Source organism: Suricata suricatta, chromosome X, assembly GCF_006229205.1.
Source record: "Suricata suricatta isolate VVHF042 chromosome X, meerkat_22Aug2017_6uvM2_HiC, whole genome shotgun sequence".
In the NCBI taxonomy this organism is placed as follows: Eukaryota; Metazoa; Chordata; class Mammalia; order Carnivora; family Herpestidae; genus Suricata; species Suricata suricatta.
The window spans coordinates 111,330,090-111,343,915 of NC_043717.1; the positions used below are offsets into that span (position 1 = coordinate 111,330,090).

The window sequence follows — 13,826 nt, forward strand, 5'->3', positions numbered from 1 at the left end:
GCTGTTAACTGAGATGGGATTAGAGGAGAAGGGGGAACAGGTTATGGGAGAGGAGAGAGTAGAAATGTCTTAGGTCAACTGAGGACTATGTTAGCTTTTAAGCACCTGAAAGAGATGCTCTTCTGTCATTAGGTATTTCAGCCTGGGTTACAGGAGTCTTTTGTGGGCTCCCTATTTGTGGGAATCATCAACATACAGCAAGAAGGCAGCAGTCTGTAAGTCAGCAAGCAGGTTCTCACCAGAACATAACTTACTGGAATTCCAGTCTGAAGCTTCCCAGGCTCCAGAACTGTGAGAAATAAATTTCTGTTGTTTGAGCCATCCAGTTTGTTATATTTTGTTAAAGAAGTCCATTCTAAGAGAGGATTTAAAGAAGGATGAAATAATCAGTGTAAAATCCTGCAAGTTTGAAGTATGGTAATTGTTGAAAAGTGACTATTGTTTTAGCAACACATTTGAGAATTTTGGCTGGAAAAGAGAGGTGGGAAAAAGACCACAGATTAAGTTTGTGTGTGGTTACAGGTTTGGGGGGTGTGGGGTTGAGAAAGGTTACTTTGGAATGTGAGAGGTGAGAGAAAGTCTGCCAATCTTTAAATGTTGATAATAAAGAGGGAATAATGGAGCCACTGAAGAGTCATGAGACAGAAGGGTTCATCAGTGGAGTTAGACTCGAGTTGGCAAGACTGGAATAAGAATGAAAAGGGGACGAGGGAGCTTAGATCAAAGGAAAGGAGGTATTATTATTATTTTTACAAAAGAATGGGAGAAAGGATTGTTGAGGGTTTAAGGAGGTTAGGAAATTTCGTGACGAAAGTAGAGAATCCTTGTGAGACTAATTCTATTTTATTCGTGCGGTAACAGGCGACGTTACCTGCTGACACTAAGCAGGGGGAGGGCGGGGTAAGCTTCGCTCTTCGTTTATCTCGAAGATTCAATGCTGGTGGAATCTTGGTGGCCCTTTCCTTTTGTACATTCTTTCCTTTTGCCGGAGGAACAGCGCTTGATGTTGTTTATGACAATTTACCAACTGTGCGACAGACCGGGTTATACGCCATTTGGAACTACCACTCCCAGAATGCAGTGTGGCTGCTGGGAAGTGCTGGGGAATGGGAATGCAGCAGGCCCCGCCCGCAGCCCACTCCCATTGGAGGAGCGCTCACATTCCCAGGAGGCCGCGCGCGGGCGGGGCGCTTTACGCGGAAGCCGGCGGCGTCGGATCCCAGCCTCCTCTGGGAGAGGGTCGGCGGTCCGGCACAGACTTGCGCCCCTCTGTCTTGAGCCCACGCGCTTTCACGGGGTTCCGGGACAGGTAAATGGAACGGGGCGCGCTCTGCAGGAGGCGGGGAGACGACGGCGGAGGGAGGGCAGAGGTGTGGGCTGGAAGGTGCTGGGGTGGATTGAGGAAGCAGTGCAAGGGTGACTTGAGCTCTGGTGTCGACGGTTCGAATTGTCGGTAGGCTCAGTTTTGGCGAAGTGCGTTTTCTGCCTCTGAAAAGGCCTTGAATTAAAGAGTGTCAGAATGCGTCACTTAAGTTGTTGTTACAGGAGGAGGAAAATGTTAACTGTCCCTCAGTTCACAATCTAAAAGACCTTTCTTTAGCATTTGAATCTCTTGAGACCTCGTGAGCCTTCTGACAATTCCTCTCTACGCCCTTATTTTGATGACGTCACTTTCTGCTTCATCTCCTACTATTGAGCTCCTTCGTGAGTTTCTACCCTTCCGCGTGCCCTTTCTTCACCGCCCATTGGTGACATTCCTCTTCTTCCTCAGTTCAGATAAGTACTCTGTATCTCTACCCAGATCTATTTCCACAGCGTCAGACCTGTATGTTGTTATAATTGGTCAATATTTAACAAACTCTGACCGTGTACTAGACTCTTTGGTAAATGCTTTCTATCTTCCTCTCGCATAAACCCTACAAATGACCAGTTGTCAAGTCCTTTTCTTTCTGACTTACTAATTGCTCTCAACTACCCGTCCCACCCTTGATCCCAGAGACGTGTTTTCCCTTTGAATAGCTGTGGCTGAGAGCAGGTCCATTCATATGTTTAACAAATATTTATTGAACAGCTAATATGTTCTAGATACTGTTCTAAGTTCAAGGGATATAGCTACAAACAAGACATACGAGATCGCTACTCTCATTAGTTCACATGGACAGGAATAATCCAGATGATGTAATGTGGTGGTGGTGGTGAATATAAAATAGAACAGGCAATTGACATGACAGGGTAGACTTCTATCCTGAAACATCACCCTGAAAGAATATTTGTAACATCAAGAAGAATACAACACCAAGTCTGTGACCAGACTTGAGGCTTTTCATAAACACATTTTGCTCTGCCATATCAATATTTGTTCTCCATTCTTCTGTCTCCTCCAAGGGTATTACATCATAATTGGTGGTTTATATGTTGTTGGCTTATTTCCTCCTAAGACCTGGACAGAAGAATTGGGGATTAGATTAGATTAAAGTAGCTCAACTGCTGTATCTTACTTAAGGAGAAACTTTAGTGATCAAAATCTCCTTCTTACCAGTCCTACTGAATATAAAGTTATCTGTTTTTTGAACCAAAACATGCTCAGCATTCACTCATTTTTTAAACAGATATTTGTGGGAAAGTTATACGCTGGGCACTGGAAAGCCAGTAAAGATAACATTGACTTTGGCCTTTTTTCTGAAGACAAATAATTATAACCGTATGCTAAGAAAATGCATTTTAAAAAATCTAAGTTACATATATTTTTCCTTTTCAAATTTTTGTTTAAATTCTAGTTAACATACAGTGCATTATTGGTTTCAAAAATAGAAGCCAGTGATTCATCACTTAAATATAACATCCAGTGCTCATCAAAACAAGTGACCTCCTAATATCCATCACCCACCGAGCCCCCCTCACCTCCCTCCATCAACGCTGTGTGTTCTCCCGTCTTTAAGACTCTTACGGTTTATTCCCTCTCTCTTTTTCCTTTTCCCCCCGCTCCCATATGTTCATCTGTTTGTTTCTTAAATTCCACATATGAGTGAAGTCATGGTATTTGTCTTTCCCTGACTTAATTTGCCTAGCATAATACACTCTAGCTCTATTCACATTCATTCTTTTTGTTGACTGAATAATAGTCCATTGTGTGAATATACCACATCTTTATGCTGAGGAAATTCCTAATACATAAGGTGACACCTGTGTTTTTCCTTAACCCAGGATGAAATAATCACGAAACATTAAGAAATCTGAACTATTGTGTACATTTTTAGATTATTCACTGGTTATACCATATTGCTTTTATTTATGTTCTTTCTTTCCAATTGTACTATGGCTCCCTTGAGTATAGAGGTCCTTTCTTTGTGGCCTTCATACCACCAGTGTCTATTGCATTGGTTGCCATATAGTAAACCCTTAGAACATGTGTTGAACTGAAATAGAAAAACTATTTTATCCAATCCATTAATTATTTAATTTATACAAGGCCTTCTTTATATAAGATCATTAGACTTATCCCTAGTCCTTAACATTCCATCTCATCAGGCTAGTTTTACCTTCCCTAGTTTGTTCTCATTCTGAGGCTTCTCTTGTTCCATAGCTCCTCCCGTAATATGAGTTCGCATCTCTTTCCTGAGCACCTTCCATGCCCCCCTCCCATTTAATTTAATAAGCCAATTTAATAGTATAAAAGAGTGGAAAAATATAATTTCCATTGTGTATTTCCTATGGAAAATTCAGCTAATGAACTGTTAGAGGGATTAATATAATACATCCCCTTGGAGTAGTATAAATAATGATACAGAATATGTACTTTTGATTTTACATTGACTCTAACCATGTGCTATGTGAGAAGTTAATTCTTCCACTTTTTTTTCTGTTTGAATAGTTGTGCATCCTTTATTCATACAACACGTTATAGTGTCATTTGGTTTCCACTTGGTACAGACATATCTTTAAGTATTATTTTCTTCTTAGCCTGAGATAATTGTTAATGTTATTTTGCTACTATGTCATTTTTTACATGTCAAGTCTTAATTCTTCAAATAAAAGGTTTTTTTTAAATGCAGATCGATTTCAGTTGTAAATTGTTACCACAAAAGATAAATTGTGTCTTTGTAACTGATTAAAAAACACAACAGGAATACAGGAGTGCTTGAGTCATGATTGTCATTATGATTTTAGGATGTATTAGCCTAAGAGCAGCCAGACACAGGCTTCCAAGACATTAAAAATTAGGCACTGTTATTTTAGAGAATTTCTTGGCACTTAGGCCTTCATAATGCAAATGCAGTATGGAATTGTGTGCCATTCCTCATTTATAAGGTACATGTGTAGATCCAGAATATTTACATACATTTTTTATGTTATCAAGATAAAAATATAGAATTAAAAAATTGGGGGTGCCTGGGTGGTTCAGTTGCTTGAGCATCTGACTTAGGTCATGATCTCACAGTTGGTGAGTTGGAGCTCCGCATTGGGCTCTTGCTGTCAACACATAGCCAACTTCAGATCCTCTATCCCCCCTATCCCTCGCTCTTTCTCAAAAATAAGTCAACATTAAAAATATGTCAGAACACATAGACTTGAATGTGAGAAAAACTGACTTGGCCTTTTTCTTTACTCAGTTCTCTGAAACTGTCTTCAACGTCTACTTGAAGATGCCTCCACTGAGGAGCAGTGTTTGTGTTGTTGTTGTGCTATTTTGTTAGAAGTTTATTTTTATTTTATTTTTATTTTTTCTGGATGGGGAGTGGGGAGCACTTTGTTTTTATTACAAGCAATCCACTGCTTACAAATGGATATATTCCAAAAATTCATTTTTAAGATTATTTGAAACTTGATGCCTTTTTCTTTATAAATCATGCTATTCAGGGCATTTCAGTTGTTATGCCAACTAGTAACATTTTACTTAATCTTTAATTTGATGGACTTAAAGACCTTCACCACAATTTAATAATTCCTCTATAAAAACTACATCTAGAATTCCCAGTTGGATTCCTCCATAGCATATCTTTTTTTTTTGGAATTCCAGCAACTGAAACAAAATGATTTTTTCTTGGAATCTTCTAGGAAGTAGAAACAGGCCTAACTCCAGGCTGTTGGAGGTTGCCCTTATGGCCCATCATTCTAAGGACAGGCCTCTAACGTGAGTCAGGAAAGAGATAGGATAAAGGTTTTGGAGAGAAGTGGGAGGCAAGTTGGGGTGACGTGAATACATGGAGAAGAGAGAGTAGGAATGATTTGGGGGGAACAGTGAGTTGCTAAGATGTTTTGTGTACTCAAAAATGACATGTTGAATCTTGATCATGGGTACCTGTGAATGTGATTTTATTTGGAAATAAGGGTCTTTGCAGATGTAATTAAGACGTAAGTTAAAATGAAGACTTACTGGAGTAAGTCCTAATAAGAAAAGACACAGAGACTGCTATGTGAAGGCTTGGACACACATGGAGAACGCCATATGACTATGGAGGCAGAGATTGAAGTGCTGCATCTAAAAGCCAAAAAATGCCAAGGATTGCCAACAAACTGCCAGGAGCTAGGAAGAGATAAGAAAAGATTCTCCCCTACACATTTTAGAGGGAGCCTGGGCCTGCCAACATCTTGATTCTGGGCTTCTGGCCTCCAGAAGTAGGAGACAATAAATTTCTCATTTTAAGCCTTTGCAGCTTTTAATACTTTGTCAAGGCAGCCACAGGAAACTAATACAGGATTCTTAGCAGGAAGGAAGTAGAATTGGGATAACGGCTCTGAGACCAAGCAAGGAAAGAAAAAGAACAGTGTTGAAAGGACTGTCCTTTATATTTCATCATTGGGTTTTTTTTCCTTCTCTTTTCTCTCTGGCTTATATTTTTCATTCTTTTTTCTTGAATATTACGTTTATATAGCACTTTAGGATTTATTAGACATTCACATACTGCTAATAATTAACAGAGCGAGGTTTCTCACTTTTTAAAATATTTTATTTATTTTTGAGAGAGAGAGAGAGAACCCAAAGACAGACTCCAGGCTCTGAGCTAACCATCAGCACAGAGCCTGACATGGGGCTCGAACCCACGAACCGTGAGATCGTGACCTGAGCCGAAGCCGGAATCTCTATCGACTGAGCCACCCGAGGTGCCTCGAGGTTTTCTTACTATAAATGCAGTATTCTTTTACAGCTGTTTCTAATATCCCAATACTCATTAAGACATTTCAGGTTCAGGTGATGGGTATTAAGGAGTGCTGGATTAAGGATTGGTGAGCGCTGGGTGTTCTATGTAAGTGTTGAATCACTGAATTGTATACCTGAAACTAATTTTACACTGTATGTTAACTGGAATTAGAAACTTGAAAAGAGTGGGGCTCAAAAATATTTGGGCTCCTGGGTGGCTCCCTCATTTGTCTGACTCTTGATTTTGACTCAGGTGGTGATCTCAGTCATGAGACTGAGCCCCACGTCAGGCTCTGTGCTGGGCTTGGAGCCTACTTGAGATTGTCTCTCTCCCTCTGCCCTTCCCCCACATGCATGTGCTTACTCTTTAAAAAAAATGAAAAAAACTTTAAAATACATTGCAGATTCTATTGCAAGAGAGTTACAGTGAGGGAAGATGAGACTTGAAAATAGGTGAGGTTTTTAACAGTCTAGAAGAGAGTAAGAAATTCCTATTATTGACACCTGAGAAGAAAGTAAAAGTTTCTGTGGCTGTGTACCTGATAATTAACAGACATTTGTTCCTAATTATATTCCAAATAATGTATTCCCTGTTCTAGGTGACTGTACATCATGTCAACTTCAAGGTTGCTGTCACATTCCAAGTCTTTTAAAAAATTTTTTTTAATGCTTTTTATTTATTTTTGAGAGACAGAGTTCGAGCAGGGGAGGGTCAGAGAGAGAGGGAGACACAGAATCTGAAGCAGGCTCCAGGCTCTGAGCTAGCTGTCAGCACAGAGCCTGACACGGGACTCGAACCCAGGAACCATGAGATCATGACCTGAGCCAAACCAAGTCTTCTCTTTTTAATGTTAAATGTTCCTAGTTTCTCTAGCCATTCTTCAAATTCTAGAATGTCCAGTTCTCTTACCCATAATGTTGCCCTTCCATCCAGTCTTGACATACTATACCCAGAGTTGAGTTCAGTATTCCACAGAATATAACCAGCACAGAGTATAATGGTAATAGTACTTTAAAAGATCAAGACACCCTGTTTCTTAATGTAATTGATGATTATGTGAGCATTTTAAGCAATTACCTGATGTCAGTTCATAATGAACTTATGGTCCACTGAGACAGTAGACTTTTTTTGTATTGTAGCCTAATTCAGTTTACTTCTTGAAGCTGCTAAGCTGCTACTTTTTCAACTGTCTTAGGGACCATATAATTTCTTGTTTCTGTTTCTCTCTGTGGTTTTGTTCCACTCTCCTACATATCTCTTTCACTAATGACTTGCTTCTTTATTGAATTTTAGTGGCTTTTTTACAGTCTTCCTACTATGCATCAGTAAACACAGGTAGGAGCTGACCACTGTTCCTTCTTGAAGCTTGCTTTCCCTTTGGCTTCCAGGCCACCTCACTCTTCTGGCTTTTCTCTGATTTTCTCAATTGGTCCTTCTCAGTCATCTTTGTGAGTCCCTGTTCATCTACCTTTCTCTCAACTACTTGTTGTGCCTTGGGTTTTGTCTTTGGTTTTCCCTTAACTTTGGTTGTGCCTTTGGTTTTTTTTCTATATGCAGTGTCTTCAGCAAATAAATCATTTTAAAAATGACAGGTATAGATGAGCTCTTCTTGGGATGAGAAAGCATAGAACCAACACCCATGGAAAGACAACATTTAGAAGTTAGCTAGAGGAGGAGGGCTCAGTAAGAAAACAAGGAGCATCTAGACATGTAGGAGTGTTTCAGGAAGGAGAGTTAGTCAGCAGTGTTTACTATTCCTAAGAGGTCAAGTAAGTGAGAATGGAGAAGTGTCCACTGAATTTTGTAGCATAGAGGCTGTTGATGATCCTAGCGAGCATGGTTTTGTGGACTCTTTAGGGCAAAATCCAGATTATAGTAAGTTGAATAGTTAAGAAGTAGAGAAGCAGAGATAGTATGTAGACTGTGATTTTAAGAAGTGAAGTACTACCTGGAGTATGTTAGAGGGTCAGTTGGGGCATTTAGGATCAAGGGATATAATGTATAAGGAAGTAATTTATTATTTTTTATATATAGTTTATTATCAAATCGGTTTCCATATAACACCCAGTGCTCTTCCCCACAAGTGACCTCCTCCCCTGTCATCCCCTTCCCCTAGCCCCCTCCCTCTTCAGCCCTGAGTTCATTTTCAGTATTGAAGAGTCTCTCATGATTTGCCTCCCTCCCTCTCCCTAACTTTATTTCCCCCTTACCCTCCTCATGGTCCTCTTTTGGGTTTCTCCTGTTAGACCTATCAGTGCAAACATATGGTATCTGTCCTGCTCTACCTGACTTATTTCGCTTAGCGTGACACCCTCGAGGTCCATCCACTTTGCTACAAATGGCCAGATCCCATTCGTTCTCATTGCCATGTAGTATTCCATTGTATACATAAACCACATCTCCTTGATCCATTCATCAGTTGATGGACATTTAGGTTCTTTCCATGATTTGGCTATTGTTGAAAGTGCTACTATGAACATTGGGGTACATCTGGCTCTATGCATCAGTACTTCTGGATCCCTTGGGTAAATCCCTAGCAGTATCACTAGGGGAGTTTTATTGATAGTTTTTTGAGGAGCCTCCGCACTGTTTTCCAGAGCAGCTGCACCAGTTTACATTCCCGCCAACAGTGTAGGAGGGTGCCTGTCTCTCCACATCCTCGCCAGCATCTATAGTCTCTTGATTTGCTCATTTTAGCCACTCTGACTGGTGTGAGGTGGTATCTCCGTGTGGTTTTGATTTGTGTTTCCCTGATGATGAGTGATGCCGAGCATCGTTTCATGTGTCTGTTGGCCATCTGGATGTCCTCTTTGGAGAAGTGTCTATTCATGTCTTCTGCCCGTTTCTTTACTGGATTATTTGTTTTTCGGGTGTGGAGTTTGGTGAGTTCTTTGTAAATTTTGGATACTAGCCCTTTGTTCGATATGTCATTTGCAACTATCATTTCCCATTCTGTTGGTTGCCTGTTGGTTTTCTTGATTGTTTCTTTTGCAGTACAGAAGCTTTTTATCTTGATGAGGTCCCAATAGTTTATTTTTGTTCCTGATTCCCTTGCCTTTGGGGATGTGTCGAGTAGGAAATTGCTGCAGTTGAGATCAAGGATGCTGTTTCTTGCTTTCTCCTCTAGGGTTTTGATGGTTTCCTGTCTCACATTCAGATCCTTCATCCATTTTGAGTTTATTTTTGTGTCCGGTATAAGAGAGTGGTCTATTTTCATTCTTCTGCATGTTGCCATCCCGTTCTCTGAGCACCACCTGCCAAAGGGGCTGTCTTTTTTCCATTGGTTACTCTTTCCTGCTTTGTCAAAGATTAATTGGCCATATACTTCTGGGTCCAGTTCTGGGTTCTCTATTCAATTGGTCTATGTGTCTGTTTTTGTGCCAATACCACACAGTCTTGATGACCACTTTGTAGTAGAGGCTAAAGTCTGGGATTGTGATGCCTCCCGTTTTGGTTTTCTTCTTCAACATTACTTTGGCTATTCAGGGTTGTTGTTTTTTTTTTTGTGGTTTCATACGAATTTTAGGATAGTTTGTTCTAGCTTTGGGAAGAATGCTGTTGCAATTTTGATAGGGATTGAATTGAATGTGTAGATTACTTTGGGTAGTAATGACATTTTCACAATTTTTATTCTTCGGATCCATGAGCATGGAATGTTTTTCCATTTCTTTGTGTCTTCTTCAATTTCTTTCATAAGTTTTCTATAGAAGTGATTTAGAAATGGTAACTTGATACATATGGGAAAAGAGAAATCCAGAAAGAAGATGATGGCTAAGGACACACCCTGGGGAACACCCTCATTTAGAGAGTAGAGTGAAGAAGAGACCCTGGCGTTGTTTACCTCAAGAGACAGATGAGCACTTCTTTTCTTTATGCTGTCTTTTAGTGCTGAGATTCCAAGAAGGAATCTCAGGATTCCCTTACCTCAAGCATTTTATGGTCTGTTCCTGTATTTCACAAAATATGGTTGTGTGAATCACTTGCGTCCAGATACGCTTCTCTTAAATACATATTTCCACGGTGTCACCTCAAGCCTACCAAATCAGAATTTCAGGTGATGATGCCAAGAATTTGAATTTTTAATAGTGATTGTTATTCTTCCACCCAGGATAACTCATGAACCAACATTTTAAGAACCACTGGCCTGTTGGATGAAACTGAACATGCTAACAAATAATATTAAGTTGAAGAGTTAGTAGAATAGGAATGTACTTGGTCATCTCTTTAAATAAATTTATTCTGTAGATAAGAGAAATGGGGAAGTTAGATGGAAAAAATAGTACAAATTCATTAACATGAGAAAAATAGACTTAAATTCATGCTGTGTATTGTTTTAGAAATGTTTTGTTTATGAAGGATCTTACCATGATTTATAGAGCCATTCCTCTTGTAGAAGGTTTGGGTTATTTCCAGTTTGTTTCTATTATGGATGATGCCTTTAAAGTAGAGGCACTCTGTAGTTTGAGATACGATTGTGGGTTCTAGAACCATACTACCTGGGCTTAAATTCCACCTCTTATCACTTACTAGCTCTGTAAATTTGGGCCAAGTGTGTAAGTCATCTATACTTCAGTTTGCTCATTTTAGTACAAGTATAATAGTGTATAATTTAATTAAACACGTAATAAGTATGAGCTGTTATTGTTATTATATATTTTTGTGAATATGGAGTCAAACTTCTGTTGAACTATTTCCCTAGGATAAATTTTCAGGATTACTGCATATGTGGAATTTAAGAAACAACAAAGAAAAAAGGAGACAGTCTTAAATACAGAGAACAAACTGGTGATTGTCAGAGGGCAGGGGGGTGGGGGTTGAGTGAAATAGATAAAGAGGATTAAGAGTACACTTAGGGTGAAGAGCATAGAGTAATGCATAGAATTACTGAATCATTATATTGTACACCTGAAACTAGTATAACACTGTATGTTAATTTTGCTTCAATTTGAAAAAAGGATGAACCACCTCTATTATGTCCCTTTGCTTTTTATGGTAATTGTTTTTCAAATGGTGATATCTGGTTGTGTCGTATAATTTGTAAATGCACCCTATCAATGTGTGTATGGCATATATATTACATTGTATACACACACATGTATGTATTTGGTGGGTCTCTATATGTCTGTGCATGTCAGCATTGTTTAGGGTTTTAAGCTTGTACAAGACTGTGACCTTTTTGTTAAGCCTGTTATTAAGTGTCTTACGTTATCATTATAGCACCTTGGTCAATACTGTTTCCAGGTACACAAACAAATGGAAAGATATTCTCTCCTCATGGATTGGAAGAATTAATATTGTTGTAATGTCCATACTACCCAAAGCAATTTTCAAAATCAGTGCAATCCCTATCAAAATAGCATTTTTCACAGAACTGGAACAAATAATCCTAAAATTTGTGTGGAACTGCAAAAGACCCTGAATAGCCAAAGCAATCCTGAGAAATAAGAACAAAGCTGGAAGTATCACAATCCCAGATTTCAAGATATATTACAAAGCTGTAGTGATAAAAAAACAATATGGTACTAGCACAAAAACAGGCAGAGCATTGGAACAGAATAGAGAGCCCAGAAATAAACCCACAATTATGTGGTCAAATAAACTTCAACAAAAGAGGTAAAAATATACAACAGGGAAAAGACAGTCTCTTCAACAAATGTTGTTGGGAAGACTGGACCACTGGCTTGTACTATACACAAACTCAAAATGGATTAAATACCTAAATGTGAAACATGAAACTGTAAAACTCCTAGAAGAAAAATAGGAAGTAAATTCCTTGACATCAGCCTTAGCAACATTTTTTTCTAGATATGTATCCTCAGGCAAGGGAAACAAAATAAAAAATTATTGGGACTACGTCAAAATAAAAAGCTCCTGCACAGTGACAAAACTAAAAGGCACCCTACTGAATGGGAGAATATATTTGCAAATAATATGTGCATGAGTGATTAATATCTAAAATGTACAAGGAACTTACGTAACTCAACACTATAAACCCCAAATAATCCAATTAAAAAGTGGGCAAAGGACCTGAATAGACAGTTTTTTTCAAAGAAGACACAGATGGCCAACAGACACATGAAAAGAGGCTCCACATCACTAACATCAAGGAAATGCAAATCAAAACCACAATGAGATATCATCTCACACTTGTCAGAGTGGCTGCTATCAAAAAGACAAATAAGTATTGGCAAGAATGTGGAAAAAAGGGAAGCCTTGTGCACTGTTGGTAGGAATGTAAACTCATGCAACCACAGTGGAAAGCAGTATGGAGGTTCCTCAAAAAATAAAAAATAGAAATGCCATATGATTCAGTAATTCTACTAGGTATTTACCCAAAGAAATCGAAAACACTAATTTCAACATATATATGTACCTCTATGTTTATTACAGCATTATTTACAATAATTAAGATACAGAAGTATCCCAAGTGTCCATTGATAAATGGATAAAGATGAACACGTGCGCACATACACACAAACACACACACACACATGAATATTATTACTCAGCTATAAAAAAGAATGAGCTCTTGCCATTTGCAGGAACATAGATGGGCCTAGAGAGTATTATGCTAAGTGAAATAAGTCAGAAAGACAAATGTTTGATTTTACTTGCATGTGGAATGTAAAAATACAAATGCATAAAAAAAAACCAAAAAGCAGAATTGGATGTATAAATGCAGAGGACAAACTGATGGTTTCTAGAGGGGAGGGGGATGGGAAAAAAGAGGTGAGGAGGAGTGGAAGATACAGGATTCTGGTTATGGAATAAATAAGTCATAGAAATTAAGGTACACCATAGAGATTATATTATAGTCAACGTGTTGTAACAGTTTTGCGTGGTGACAGATGGTAACTAGTTGTGGTAAGCATAGCATAACTAACAGAATTGTCAAATCACTATGTTGTATACCTGAAACTAATGTAACATTGTGTGTCAACTATACTTCAGTTAAAAAATAAATGAAGATTGGAAAAATACTGGCCGTGGGTAGGTGTTGGTAAATGATAATTTTCTTTTGAAAGATCATGTCAAAGAAGTATTCTAACTTTTGTGTGTCTTTTTTCCTTTTGATAGATTGAAGCCATGGCCATTCTTTTTGCAGTTGTTGCCAGGGGGACGACTATCCTTGCCAAACATGCTTGGTGTGGAGGAAACTTCCTGGAGGTGACAGAGCAGATTCTGGCTAAGATACCTTCTGAAAATAACAAACTAACGTACTCACATGGCAAGTGAGTTCTCCTCTGCATGGGTAGACGGTGAAAGAAGTAAATTGTACTATAATCAGCATAGTAGAAAAGTGGAAAACATGGTTCTTGGTAGATAGTTTAAATAAGCTGACAGAGCAATAACCTTTATCAGCTTAGAAAATGGTTTGCTTCTATTCATTGTAAATTTAAGTTATTGTATTTCATTGAAGTGATACTCATATTTTAAAGAAAGATATGGCAATGTTACTTGTAAAAATGACTTTGCTATAGAACTGTAGGATATGTGCAACATAGAACAGATAAGAGATAATGATATTCCTTCGTTCATTCTCGTAGTAAATATTTACTGAGCACTTGACTATTGCCAGGCACTATGCTTGGTGCTGGGGATACAATAAGAAATTACACAATATTTGCCCTCATAGAGGTTAGAGTTTAATGGAGGAGACAGTCAAATCCATAGATAATTGTAGTA

The 13,826-nt window shown here is 38.6% G+C and overlaps 1 protein-coding gene across 1 annotated transcript in view; it reads left to right on the forward strand.

Moving 5' to 3' along the window:
* The first annotated feature begins 1,182 nt into the window (after positions 1-1,182).
* Positions 1,183-13,826, forward strand: part of VAMP7 (vesicle associated membrane protein 7) — a 59,490-nt gene continuing 46,846 nt past the window's right edge. The window contains exons 1-2 of the mRNA XM_029930186.1: positions 1,183-1,309; positions 13,218-13,372. Of these exons, the coding sequence (XP_029786046.1) occupies positions 13,227-13,372 (146 nt within the window). The 5' untranslated portion in view covers positions 1,183-1,309; positions 13,218-13,226. The remainder of the gene's footprint in view (positions 1,310-13,217; positions 13,373-13,826) is intronic.